Here is a 14,082-nt window from a genome sequence, read left to right as displayed (position 1 = left end):
GGGGGCAAGAAGCTTTCTTGGGAGATCTTCCTGCCTTACGGGCTTCTTTGGGGAGGGCAGCCTGCTTCAGGAAAGGGAATTCTGGGGCCCTTCACCTCGCCCAACGTGTTGGAGTAACTAAATGGCACCAGTGTGAGAGGCAGACTGAACCGGCGAGCAGGAAAATGCGTCTGCGAGCATACCACCATGCCTACTTGCACACATACCACCCCTCTCGAACAAGTACAGCCAAACTGATGTGGTTAGAGCAAACTTCAGCCTACCCTCAACTGAAGACCACTGCTCAGCGGTAATATGACCAAACATCCACGCACGGCTGCTCTAACAGTCAACACAAGGCAATGGGAATACATCTATTACTCCATCATCAAGAAATGTGGCAGAGGGCGTCTGGGTGGCTCAGTCGTTAAGCGTCTGCCTTCGGCTCAGGTCTTGATCCCAGGGTCCTGGGATCGAGCCCTGCAGCGGGCTCCCTGCTCAGCGGGAAGCCGCTTCTCCCTCTCCCACTCCCCGTGCTTGTGTTCCTGCTCTCACTGTGTCTCTCTCTGTCAAATAAATAAAATCTTAAAAAAAAAAAAATGCGGCAGAGTATTAATTTTATTTTTCAGTGAACAAGGACGAAGGTTTCTGCTTGTCAGCAGGGAGCGGGGCCCGAGTCAGTCGTGCCAGCCCACTCCTGCAGCAGCAAGTGGCCCCCCGCAGCTGCGGCCTCACCCGCCCGTCCACCTCAGCGTCTTCCATACAGAAATCACAGCACCCCCTTTGCTTGTGGAAAAAAAAATTAAACACTAAACCAAAATTATCCATGTTTCAAAGATCATGCCATTCTTCCTGGAAAACGTGCTGCTGACACTCTGTCTTCTATTCTTTCCAAGATTTTTCCATAGACAAGCATGTACTCTTTGGGTGGGTTGTTTCCATAAAAAAATGTCATCATTCCATACCTATTGTGCAGTTGGTTGCTTTTCTTTTTTCTCAGCAGTATTTACGGATGCTTTTTCATCACTCAAAACAACCAAGCAAAAACCACTTGTGGTATCTAGTTGACTTATATTTTTTGTGGATTTTGTGTTCATCTTTACAAATTTACCTTCTGCTGACAATGTCTTTCTAAAGGACTACTATTTTTTTCCATTTATTCTCAGCTTACCTCTCCTAGTCTATGCTCAATATAGCAAAAATTTCCACGTGTTATAATTGCTTGAGTTTCAGAAACACGTTTTTGGTTCTGACATCCTATGGATTCCTTCGAGGTAAAGCACTTGCTTTGCATAATCTTATCAACTTCAGTTCTTGCTCCACAAGTCAAGCCTACACGGCAATTTCCTGTTTGCATAACAAGTCCAGACCATTCCAGATCATTTAATCAAAAGAACGTTTCCCTTAAAGAGCAATTATCTATTTTCTATGGAATGCTAATAGGACCATATATGCATTATGTGTATTGCAAAACGCTTTCTCCTGCTAACATCCAACCCAACCTACTGATGTTTGAGAAGAAAAAAAAATCTAGCTTAAAGAACTGGTCTCATAATTATCATAATTACCTTTCTACATATAAAATGTAATGTTTGCTGTTTTCAAATTCAAGGGCATTAAGTACTTGGTGCCAAATTAGATGGCTAGACTCCTCAGCCTATTCCCAAAGGTGCCCCCCCTGCCATAAACTGCCCAGCGGCTTATTCTCATGTGCCTGGTGCCCCATGGAGCCCTCAGAGTTAGGGCGACGGGGGAGGGGAGCCCCTGCTGCTGCTTCAGACACAAGTCCAGAGGGCGTGCTGGTCCATGGGTGTGTAATGAACACTTGATCCAAGGGACGGGAGGTGAGTGGGAAAATCCTTTAATAACTGCACTGAAACTATTAATATTTCGTGGTTTGTGGAAGTTTTTAGACAATCAGGGGAAGCTGATATTCATGCTTTCAACCACAGCACCTCTTTTCCCACAAATAACTTCCTGACATTGATTCCCCCCCCCCCCCCGTTCACTCCCTGCTCTACATTCTTTGCCTGGCAATTATCCTCTTTGATTAAAATAGCATTGGAAAGAGGCATGAATAACATCAAAATGATCGTTTCTGAGGTACTTGGTATATGCAATCTTCAGAGGACTCAATACCCATAAGTAGAATCAAAGCATTGTATGTGAAAATTAAAAATTATAGAGCAATTTAAAGTATTCTGAACTCACCAGACTCACATTACACGAAGAATGATGGTCAATAAAACATAGAGAATCTCTGTGTTCATCGGAACACAGCACGACTCTCCACAGTCTCAGCGCCCTGAGCAGGAAAGCCCACTGGCCTTCGGGTGACACGTGGGGAGAGTGAAATCTGAACCCACACATGTCTGAGCAGCGCTCTGGGCTCCTGGGCACTCAGGGAAGAGGGAGGTGCTGTTCCAGACCCATCACCGGGACGGCTTCCCTGCACACGCACCCCAGGATCTCCTCAGCCCCAGCGTTCACACCTCGTCCACACCCGTGTTTCCCTCTATTTTAGGGCAAGGACACAACTGTTACCTTGTTTATCACTGAAGCTGTATCATGTTTTATATGCTACCATAGCTTTAATCCTCAAAACCCTGGCAGCAGGCCAATCTTCTCTACCCCGTAATAGGGGCATAAACAATAACAAGATGAAAACTGCTTAGAAATTAAGTCATAAAACTCCACTTTCTGTTGACCAGACTAGTACCTGCTAAGCACCTACTGTGTACCACAGACCGCACCGTCTCATGAAGCGCGGTTAGCTTACTGCTTCAGCGACCTGAGGACGGACAGATGCTGAACCGAAACAAAACCGGGTAGAAGCACCTCTGGATAAATGTCAGTGGGGATGCCCTGTTCCAAGAACAGCCTCAGAGTCTCCGGCGGAGGCCCCGCACCGCCTCACGCGTCCTGCCGAGGCGAGCCAGCGGCCGGCAGGAGCCTGCGCGTGCACGCTCAGACCCACGGCCGCTCGTGGAAAGCGCAGCAGCTGCGTGTGCGCGCGAGCGTGCGTGCGCGCTCCCGACTCCATCCGCAGGCAGCAAAGCGGGCCCGAGACTGACCTGCTGCACGTCTTGCTGGAACACACAGAGCTGCAGCCGCTGGTGGAGCCGGACCTTGCGGTGCTGCCAGATGTTTTCCAGCTGCCGCTGGTGGTGCAGCACCTCGTGGATGACATCAAGGACGTGGTGCACGGCCTTGGAGTAGTTGGCGGAGGCCGTCAGGGAATCGGAGCTGCCGGGAGTCAAAGGCCGCTGGAGCTTGTCAAGGAGCGACTTCCCGTCCTGGCTCACCTTCCGACAGAACAGAGGGCCGATTAGCCAAGGGTCGCAGCTCTACCCCCGCCGGGAGCCCAGTACCGGGCTCGGAGCGTGTGCGTGCATGCACACACACGCACGCACTCACACTCACAGATGCACTCACACTCACATACAAATATGAACTGCAGTTTTACTCAAAGGATATTTTATAAAGAACAAAATAAAATTTAAAACAAATCCCTCAGTTCTCCAGTGATGCCACAGGACCAAAGGTGGTAAATCACCGAGTTAAAGGAATGTTCATTTTCATACATGACACTAAATGCCATTCTTAATGAATAAACATAGTATTTTGCCTTAAATGGCATATGTCAGTTGATATAATTGCATTGTTGAGTTACCTACAAATTAAAATTAAATGTAATAATTTTCTCTTGAGGTATTGTTAGAATTAAACAATCACAGTGGAGCAAAATTTTAACAGTGAATCTCAAAACCTCAGTTAAAAAAATACTATCTAGCCCTTGGCAAAGAATTATGTACTTAAACTTTCTGATGTAGTTGGATAGCAATTTTACCTCACAGAATAAAAATTTTCAAGTGCCATTTTACTTGATTCATGAACTCAAAGAAATTTTAATTAAAGTGCCATCATTTTTAAAAAGAGATTTCAATATTATTTCTATACTATGGCAGCTAACTACCAAATTACAATGAAATGAAAGCATTCAGACTAGCCAAAGAAATAAGCAAAGGTAAAAGTGGAATATGGAAAGAAAAGCACTATGTATTTTTTACATTTAAGTGATTCTTAAGATTTATAAAGGACTATGCCAGATGTGGCAGAAAAAAATACATCGGACAATCAAAAAGACACGTGGCCTATAAATGTAGTGAGGCTGTGATTCAGGGGGCTTCTCGAGTCAGCCCCCACCACCACGATCCCTATGCTCAGATACTTGAGTCTGAAAACCTCACTGGGTTTCTACGGAAAGGAGGAGCAAATGGGAGCCTTGTGAACAGACACAAGCAGGGTTGAGAGGCGAACCCGCAGGAGGAGGAGGAGGTGAGCGGGAGAGACCACCACGGGAAGTCCCCAGCAACCAGAAGCCTGTGGAATTTCCTTCCAGGGTCCTACAACTTTCAGTCGTGCTGGAATGGAACGTGTTTGATTCCTAAGACCTGATTTTGAGACCTCTGTGGGCAGTGCTGACTGTTCCTCATGAAGGCTGGTTGTCAGCCTTCATAGATTAAGACTGATCGAACTCGTCAAGATAGCAAAACTTCAGCAGAAACAGCCAAGGTGACATAACTAAAGAAAACAGGTGAAAAAGAACCAACTAAACCACTTAGTATCAAGCATGTGTAACAACAAAAATAGTGAAAATGTAAGTCTTCTAAAGCAGAGAGTTGCCCCAGAAGTCACTGAAACTCATGTGGGCAATTGTGATACAATGACTTTGGAGAGGGAGGCACCATGACGGATTTGGGAAGGGACTCACTGGGAAGGACCCAGAGAAGCAGGATATTACCTCGAAATGAAGACCTGTCCTGCTGAATTATCTAAGCTAGGCTCTATTTAACATATACACATGAAGGTTCTTCCTTTTTTTTTTGCCTACTCTAACATACACTGATTTTTTCAGCAATGCAGTTACCATGTTAATCAAAGCAAAGCAGTGCCTGGTTTTCTTCGGAACTTTATAAGAGCTGCTTACCATTTCAGAGTAGCAGCACGATAATGCCATTCTCTATATTGGAGTCACCAACATAACACATGTCTGATCTGCATTTGCTATATTCGCAACAGTTTTTTTATCTATGGCCAACACAGATGAGAATCTGAATATCTAATTTTTTCTTCTATTGTGCATGTCCTTAGGCATTTACAGGAACACATTTTATTATAAATCACCTTTGTCTCTATATTGTGGCATGTGATTTACATATATATACACACATAAATTTTATGTGAAGATAGATTATTCATACAATTTATTCTAGCAGGCATCAGAGAATGTTTTGTTAATCACTGGGGGTGTAGCTTCTCTTAGGACTGAAAATCAGTGCCCCAAGTCACCCATTTTATGTTCTATAGAGCCTACTAAGAATTCATATAAATATTTCATCTAAGTTTTACTCCTCATAACAAATGTAAGTCAAGAAACATACAGAGCATATGATTTGGTGAATATGTGTGAGAAGGATACAGACCAGAGGTATGGGAGAAATGGAGAGTTACCTCCTCAAAGTCCACTGGCCCCTCCTTGACAGCCAAACCCCGATAGTCAGGGATGGCAATTCCCCAGCATAAAACTGCATTTCCAAACCTCACTTACAAACAAGAGTAGCCAATATACAGAAGTAAAAAATATTGAGGGGGCTTCCAGGAAACATGTTTAGGAGGTGGTGTATGCTCATCCCCCACTTGCCTCTTTCCCCTCCCTGCTGCCAAGAACTTGGTGGAGATGGCTAGAGCTTTAGCAGCTAATAATAACCTTGAGGCAGCCTTAAGGATAGCAGCAGGATAGCAGCCTACCTCCTAAAGAGGCAAAAGACAAAAGGATCGAGAGATCTCTTGCTAACAGAGCTACTGCACCAGCCCTGGAATGCCAGCCTTGGGACTTCTACCCTGGCAGAAAGCAAACCTCTTATCTTAAGCCATTGTTTTATATCATACACTAGAAATACAAAATTCTCAGGCCTCACCAGGTATCCACAGGCATTCGTGTAATACCATTAATATTCTACTACTATGAATAAAATAATCTGAGCAAGAATATTCCAATGAACCTATCTTCCCTTGGGGGTCTCTGTAATATTCAGCAGAGCTCCGGAGCAGATATCATTATTGGGTTTAGAAGAACACACTGGCTCATGACAGGCAGGTGGTGGGAAATGGCTGAGTTCATACAGAGACTGTGAACACACAAATACCTCAACATAAGACAACTTATCAAGCAGAACCCCGCCTTCTGGGAATTCCTAAGCAGGGACTGAAGGGTCCGCATCAGTGTCACGGCTGCTGTTCTCAGTGGCGGACAGATTCCAGGCAAGAGAACATCCCTTACGCCCACTGAGACCACACACAGACAGCACGCGACTCTAGCACATGCTCACTGTAGCATTTCTCCAACAGACCTTTTGGAAACAACTCTATTTCCTTGCAGCTTTTTTTTTTCATTTTTGTTTAAAGATTTTATTTATTTGAGAGAGAGAGAGTGTGCGCACGTGAGACAGAACACGAGCGGTTGTGGGGTGGGGGGGAGAGGGAGAGGGAGAAGCAGGATCCCCTCTGAGCAGGGAGCCCAAGGTGGTACTCAATGTGGAGCTCGATCCTAAGACCCCGAGATCACAACCTGAGCCAAAGGCAGACACTTAACCGACTGAGCCACCCAGGTGTCCCCTCAGTGCAGCTTTTATAGATATGTCGACTGAAAAGAAGCTATTCAAGCACATAAAGGATATCATTTCTATTTCAGTGACTTCCAGCAAAATGTCTCTCTTCATTAGTAGAGTAGTATTTTGTAAGGAAAAAATATCCTACAAATTTATGAAGGCAACCATTCTACTGCATAGAAATAAAGATTTTTAAATGGTACACAATAACCAGAAGAGAAATAATGAAAGACACTGAAAAGTATACAGCAGCCCAAATATTACTATATAGTTTAAGTACTGAAACAAATAGCCTACGTTTATGGTATGTGAGGTAGTTCTAGATTTCTTAACCATAGAACAGGTGAATTAATTTATTGAAGTTACACGTTTTATCTAAAAATATTTTTCTAGCTTTCAGGCAGTCAAACCCTGGCCCACAAAGGGACAATAGCTGCAAAAAAGATCAACCTTTATTATCAAAAAGCAGGACTTCTGCAATTTTTGAAGAAATCAAACTGGCTCATTTTTTTCAGGTTCTGCTCTTTGTTTTTCTTGGAATACAGTGCTCGAGGACTTCATGGATAGTGCAAATTACATTTTACAAAGACTAATGTTCCATAACTATATGAACTAATATGCTCTAATAACTAAACCAGTTAGGACAAATGAAAATTCTTAACTGTTAAAAATCTGGAATAATGGTCTGGTACTTGAATTTTACTTTTTTTAAAAAAGATTTTATTTGAGAGTGAGCAAGCAAGCACGCAGGGGGAGAGGCAGAGCGAGAGGGAGAAGCAGGCTCCCCAATGAGCAGGGAGCCCAACACAGGGCTGGATAACAGGACCCAGAGATCATGACCTGAGCCAAAGGCAAACGCTTAACCAACTGAGCCACCCAGGCACCCCTTGAATATTTACTTTTAATCAAACTCCACGTGAGATTTGTAAGATTGGCAAGATCTGGATTCCTGTGTGTTCCACCACACCTCACAGAGACTTGCCTATTCTTATTTCTGGTACTTGGTGCTCTACATTTCCCATCAATCAGATGAGAGCTAAGAGACTCCACAAGGAATCTTCTTCACTTGCATAAAGTAAGCAGGTGGCTCTGATCTAAGGAGAGGGAACAGTACGGGAGATCATTGCTTAGGTTACAAAAACCGCCACCACCCAAAGATCACATATGACCTAGAATATGTCAATTAGGTCCAAATGTGGTGGTGTAGATCTGAAAGTGCTAGGAAATGTTATTCCCCAGATATAACCCAAACAAGCAAAATACACAAAATATATAAAGGCGTGATCAGAAATGACTACACTTAGCATGCAGTGAAGAAACACTGGTCCTTCTTCAAAACTTCCATGAAACAAGCTGCACCATCTGCACCAACTCAAACCAACACAGTTTGATTTTTTTGCAGGGCTTGGGGCTGGCCACGGCTTGCAGAGCACACGGCTCCACGTTAAGCCTGGGAATGGCTCATGGCCACCACTATCCTTTCCAACTCGTGCTGAAATGATTCTGGAATCAAAGTTCTAATAAAGCAGGAAAGAGTGACCATGGGTCCACGTGTCCTGTAGCCGTGGTCGATGGCCCTCGGCCAAACAGGAACACTTCCTCCCTGGATGAGGAGGTTAAACCTGTCCTAAGATGGCTACACTAGAATTTCCTACCAATGACAGAGGCCAATGACCTTCTGAAAGGTCCTGTCCCAGCAGCGGCATTTCCCCCATGCATCAGGGAGGCCACCTGAGAGAGAAAAGGCAACACTCTTGCCTTCAGATTTTCTGGCTCCCCTCTGATGACGGTTCTTTCTCCCGGCCGAGTTCTTAGGATGGTCCTCCAACGGCAGGTTTCTAAATCTTTCAGCTGTTGACTCTCTGACACCTCTACCTGGGATTATCAGAAAGGAAAAGCCAAGACGAGATGAAAACAGGAGACCGCTGGAGCAGCCCCGTCAGGTCCATGCAGAGAACATGGCTGTCCTGCAGATTCCACTTGGGCCTGCCAGTTTTTAGTCCTTTATATTTCAAGCCCTTGCAAGGCTTCAAGATTGGGGGTGTGCAGAGACTGCTGTGTGGTCTGTCACCTCTGATGCGCCAAACGCTGACTCCAACACCCTGCCTAGCAACAGCAAGGTGCAACACTTACGGAGGCTTTGGAACAACCGCTATAGAGGAGTTCCTCTATAGCAAGGTCGCTGAGCCTCCATACACCAAAGACTATGTCAAGGTGACTCATTTTGCTGTTTTTTTCTCACATGCTGTTAACACTAATCATGCCGTCACCCACGTACATAGTGCCTTATAGAAGGAGGCCGGCCGGCTTCACGGGCAGCAAACCAGTCACTTCCATGAGGCTCCACTGAACTGTGCAGAGGGTCAGCACGTGGGCTACACTGAGAAACGTGGGCTATCCTGACGCCCCGGCCAATGAGAGCCGCCAAAGCCGACATGCCAGCCCCCTTCCTCCTGCTCCGAGAGTCGCTACCCACGGCTGCAGTGGCGAAGACCGTCGGCCGGTGCACGGACACGCACTGCACAATCCCAACGTCAGTGTTTAGGTCTGCATGACCACACGGGCAATGCTGAGATAAAAGTCATCCGTATGAATTTAGTTTGTGGGGAAAGTAGTTGATGAGTTTGCTTGCTTAAAAATAAAATGTTAAAAATGAATACTCTACATGCTGTTTCTAGAAGTACGGCTTACCCCAGACGTGTCTATTGCTTCACTCTCCTGTGATCAACTACAACAGACAATATTAGCCCCAAACCTGGCAAGCTGAAGCAAGCACGTGTTTACGAGGCACATGTATACTCCTGCTGCTAAATCACAAACAGAAACACCATGGGATGGGGCTTATTAAAACACTGAAAAGCAGGTGTTTGTGTCTTAGAGAAAAAACACTGGGAAGATTTCCCACAGCAAACTGGTGTCATCAGAGACTAGAAACTGCAGACACTGTTTAAAGAAAAAATTATGAGAGGGAGAAGGGAAACTGAGAGGAAAAGAAAAAAGATGAGCAAAGTCCCCCTCTCACACGTCCCTGCTTCTCAAGGACCCCGCGCCCCGGCAGCGGCTCACAGTTAGCCCTGGAAGGAGTGCCTCCTGGACGCGCCGCACCCTTCAAAACACGGTAAAGACTGGCTCCCAGTGCGTGGTCCAGAGAGCCTCTGCAGGAGAGGTGCCAGGTCAGTAAGGACACTGGTTAAACACAGATGGAGACTCTCCAACTCTGGGGTGGAGCATGAGCAGCTGCTTTAACCAGCACCCTACAGTTAGAAAACCACGGACTCAGGAAAGGAAAAATCACTTTAAAATCAAAAGCAGTCCTTCCCTTCCCATCTTCCTTCCCCTCCCCTCCTGGCGCCCAGGGTCCGAGGCAGTGAGAGTGGGGGTGCCAACAGAGGTGTCCACCGCAGGGCTTTCTAAGGATCCGGGTGGCGGGGGGAGAGATGCAGACCAAGTGGCTAGGAGATGGGGCAGACTGAGAAAATACAGCTATCAGATCGGAGGATAAAGGGAGCCAGGCTTCTGTCGTCTGAGAAGGAATTTATAAACACAGCAAGGGCAAGGCTGGAGAGAGCCCTGACGCACTGGATTAGGAACAGAAGCACCGGTATGAACACGTGGGTCTTTAACACAGACACGGGGTGATACAGCAGCAGTCCCAGGTGGAGTGGATGTGCGTGCACGGTGCGCAGGTGCCCAGCCGCGTACAAGGGTTTCCTGACTGTCTGCCCTGAGGGCCTGCATGAGCTGATGCCCCACAAGTAAATGAGTGCTCCTGAGCGCCCCATCTTAGGCTCTAAATCCCACACAACACAATTACCGCAACTCCTCAGTGAGATGGGAGATCCCAGGGATGAGGCAGGGAAAGTACACAGTGAGCCTGGGAACGTTACACCAGGAAGTTAAGGAAGCGCTCAAATAATGATTGCAGAGGGAGCTGGGAGGGGCAAGAAGCACCAGGGAGAAACATTTATCAGTGTTATCTCCCACAAAATGCTCCTCAAAACCAAATTTTTTTTAATGACTTTGCACTAGAGAAACCTTGCAGACCAACCTCACCAAGGGGTCAAGGTTAACATCACCAATGGCGGGAGGGGTCAGCATCCTGTGACCCTGCTGTGACCCTTGGCTTTTATCAGCACAGGAGGAAACCTGGATGGATGGGCAAGAGGTGGAAGGTCATCCTAGAGAATGAAGGAGCTTTATTCTCTAACACTGTCACAAAGACTAAAGAATGTTCCACCGGGAAGAAAACCAATGAGATGTGTCCACTAAGTGTAATGCATGCTGCTGGACCTTGCCCCGGACCAGTGAGAACCGTGGGAAATACCAACGGGTCTGTGGGAAGGATGCTTGTGTTGCAGCACAGCTGATTTACTGACTGCAGAGAGTAGTGCGGGGAGGGGGCGACAGAGCAACTGTGGAAAAACGTGAAAAACTGGGAAATCTGGGTAAGGGAATGTGGGAGCAGCTCTCTGTTCTGTTCTAACACTTTTCTATAGCCTAAAACCATTTCAAACTTTAATTAAAAAGGAAAAAAAAAAGTTTGTTCTGTTCTATTGGAAGACTTTTCTGTTCATTTCACTGTGAAGTTACTGTTTCCTTGAGTTTATAGTTCAGTTGCAAACATGTTTTTAGGCTAAAAATTGTGGTTTAATCCCTCAGCCCGAAAAGCAGTTTACTTGCCATCAAATTATTTAAAACTTTTAGTACCAATATAAAATCTAATGAAACTGCACAGCAGGAACACGAAAGTTCCCATGTCAAGATGCCCCATTCCTACAGAAAGCAGTGGTGAAAGAATTATGTACTCTGCTAGAAGTTCAAGGGCAACAGGCAGACTGAACTGGCCGGTGCAGCCAGGGGATGACACTGGTCAGGTCAGGCTGACTCTGACTGGTGCCGAGCACCGTATGAGCAAGCTACCCCACAGGGGTCTGGAACCTACCAGGGCAATCAAAATGCAGTTCCCGAGAAAATCATTAGTATGTAGATGAGTGAAGACCCAGTTACATGGTGGGCAACAGTCACTCACTGTCTTTATTACAGGTCAAAATCAGACAATGCCTAGAGATGGTACACTAGGGAGAAAGAAATTAATGTTTTTTTGGAACTCACAATAATCCTCATGAACTAATGTGATGAAAAAATTACAGATCTGTTCAACTTTCACTTTTACTGTTAAAAAAACTATCACTGGGCACCTGGGTGGCTCAGTTGGTTGAGTGTCTGACTCCTGATTTCAGCTCAGGCTGTGATCTCAGGGTCGTGAGATCGAGCCCCATATCCAGCTCTGCACTGACCATGAAGCCTGCTTAAGATTCTCTCTCTCCCTTTCCCTCTGCCCCTCTTTCCCACAATTAAATAAATAAATAAGCAAACAAAATTAAAGAGCCTATCACTAATATTTATATAGTTCCTAATAAATTAGATCATCAAATTTACTAAAATACATTGGGTACAAAATTAAGAAGCATAATACAGAGTGGACTTTTTAAAATTCCATGGACAAAATAAAACCGTGCTAAAAAAGGGGTGGGGGATCTTTTGGATAAAAAGGTAGCTAGAGAAACAAACATGTGTAGATTTCAACCTTCCGGGCAGGAGGCGTGACCACTTTCTGAAGTAAGTATCACAGGCACTGGGGACACTACGGGATCAGGAGGCCCGGGCACAAGGACAGGAGAATAGCAGGTGCTCAGTGAAGCAGGAAGTGCCGGCTGAAAAGCAAACGGCCGACTTCTTCCCTACGACTTTGTGTGTTTGTAGCTCTAATCAAGGAAGACATGGGTAAACTGAGGCTCCACTCTGTGCCCTGCCTTCTGCCAGGGTTTTGCAACATTTCTTACTCAGGTCTCCAGTGAGCTTTCATCTCAGCATACACGACTGTCAATGCCCACGATGACAGGAGAGTGGGGGACACCCTGCCGAAGACAAGCATGCGCCCCCACTCCCCTCCGGGAATTTAACCACCATCACAACGGCAGACTGGTCTGGCCTGATGACCACGCCGCGGATGAGGCGGGCACAGGTCAGGCTCTCGGCACTCGCTGTGCCTAGCGCGTGAGAGCACACAGAGGCGGCATGGAGCCGGCCTGCCTGGGTCCACGTCTCTGCTCCACCTCCTGCAGCGGCAGACCTGGCACAAGTCACTTCATCTCCGAGCCTCGGTCTCCTCATTTGTAACAGCACAGCCAACGAGGACACGTGCCCCAGAGTTGTGAACATGAAATAAGTGATCCTATAAAGTCCTCACAAAAAAGCCAGGTCCAGGGGCGCCTGGGTGGCTCAATCGGTTAAGTGTCCAACTCTTGATTTCAGCTCAGGTCATGATCTCAGGTAGTGAGATCGAGCCCCGCATCAGGCTCCACACTGGGCGTGGAGCCTGCTTAAGATTCTCTCTCTCCCTCTCCATCTGCCCCTCTCCTGCTGCATGAGCGCTCTCTCTCTAAAAAAATAATAATAAATAAAATAAAAAAACAGGCCCAGAAAAAGGGGGCAGAAAATAAGATAGGGATACATAAAGAAATAGTTTACCTTAAAATAATAAAGAAAATGCTATACTTAGATTTCTAAAACAGCTAGTAGCTTCAAACAGTGTGTGTTTTTTGGGGCACCTGGGTGGCTCAGTTGGTTGAGCATCTGACCTGGTTTTGGCTCAGGTCATGATCTCAGGGTCAAGAGATCGAGCCCCACGTCAGGCTTCCTCGCTCAGCATGGAGTCTGCTTGAGATTCTCTCTCCCTCTCCCTCTGTCCCTCCCCCTGCTCGTGCATGCTCGCTCTCTCTCTCTCAAATAAACTTTAAAAAACAAACAAAACAAATAAAACAGCGTGTGCTTTTTGATCCAGAACATGAAACGGTATCAGGCTTCCCTCCTTTCTAGAATGTTTCATTCAGGAAAATTGAGTTCAACTAGACTGAATAGCATGCAAAAATATGTATTTCCTAAGTACATGCAAGCCAGAAAATTGGAATCTCACCCTAGCAGATGGAAATATAAGCACACTAGAGGAAATCCACAAACGTCACAGGGGCAGGAGAAGTGTGCTCACTGCCGACCATCCTGTTTTATAGGAGCCCCACCCCCACCCTAGCACACATACCATTCAAAAGTCACAACCAAACTGCAGTGTAACGTGAAATCTACAAGCTGTCTCTGGGCTAGACAAAACTGCATTCTTTCTCCCCAGCTTTTGGTATTATGATACAAAACTGTTGCTTTGCATCTCAAGTGAAACTGCCCGCTCACCTCAGAATAAGCAAGAGTGATGTGCTCATATATTCCCTGATGGTGATGAATGGCGTCCTCCAGATCCTGCAGCTCTGAGGGAAGGTCTACCTCACCACAGGCTTTACACCACGAATCCACGTTGCTCATATACTTGTAAGATTAAAAAAAAAAAAAAAAAAAAAAAGATTATTTCTATCAATGGCAA

The 14,082-nt window shown here is 45.9% G+C and overlaps 1 protein-coding gene across 2 annotated transcripts in view; it reads right to left on the bottom strand.

Moving 5' to 3' along the window:
• Nucleotides 1-14,082, bottom strand: part of TRIO (trio Rho guanine nucleotide exchange factor) — a 338,883-nt gene that overhangs the window by 175,478 nt on the left and 149,323 nt on the right. For both annotated transcript variants that reach the window (XM_032415386.1, XM_032415387.1), the window contains exons 8-9: nucleotides 13,896-14,027; nucleotides 3,054-3,284 (exon numbers count right to left, since the gene is read on the bottom strand). In XM_032415386.1, coding sequence (XP_032271277.1) covers nucleotides 3,054-3,284; nucleotides 13,896-14,027 — 363 coding nt within the window. The remainder of the gene's footprint in view (nucleotides 1-3,053; nucleotides 3,285-13,895; nucleotides 14,028-14,082) is intronic.

This window comes from Phoca vitulina, unplaced genomic scaffold (assembly GCF_004348235.1).
Source record: "Phoca vitulina isolate PV1807 unplaced genomic scaffold, GSC_HSeal_1.0 scaffold17, whole genome shotgun sequence".
Taxonomy (NCBI): Eukaryota; Metazoa; Chordata; class Mammalia; order Carnivora; family Phocidae; genus Phoca; species Phoca vitulina.
The sequence above is the reverse complement of the archived record's forward strand: the minus strand, read 5'-3'. Positions and strand labels throughout refer to the sequence as shown.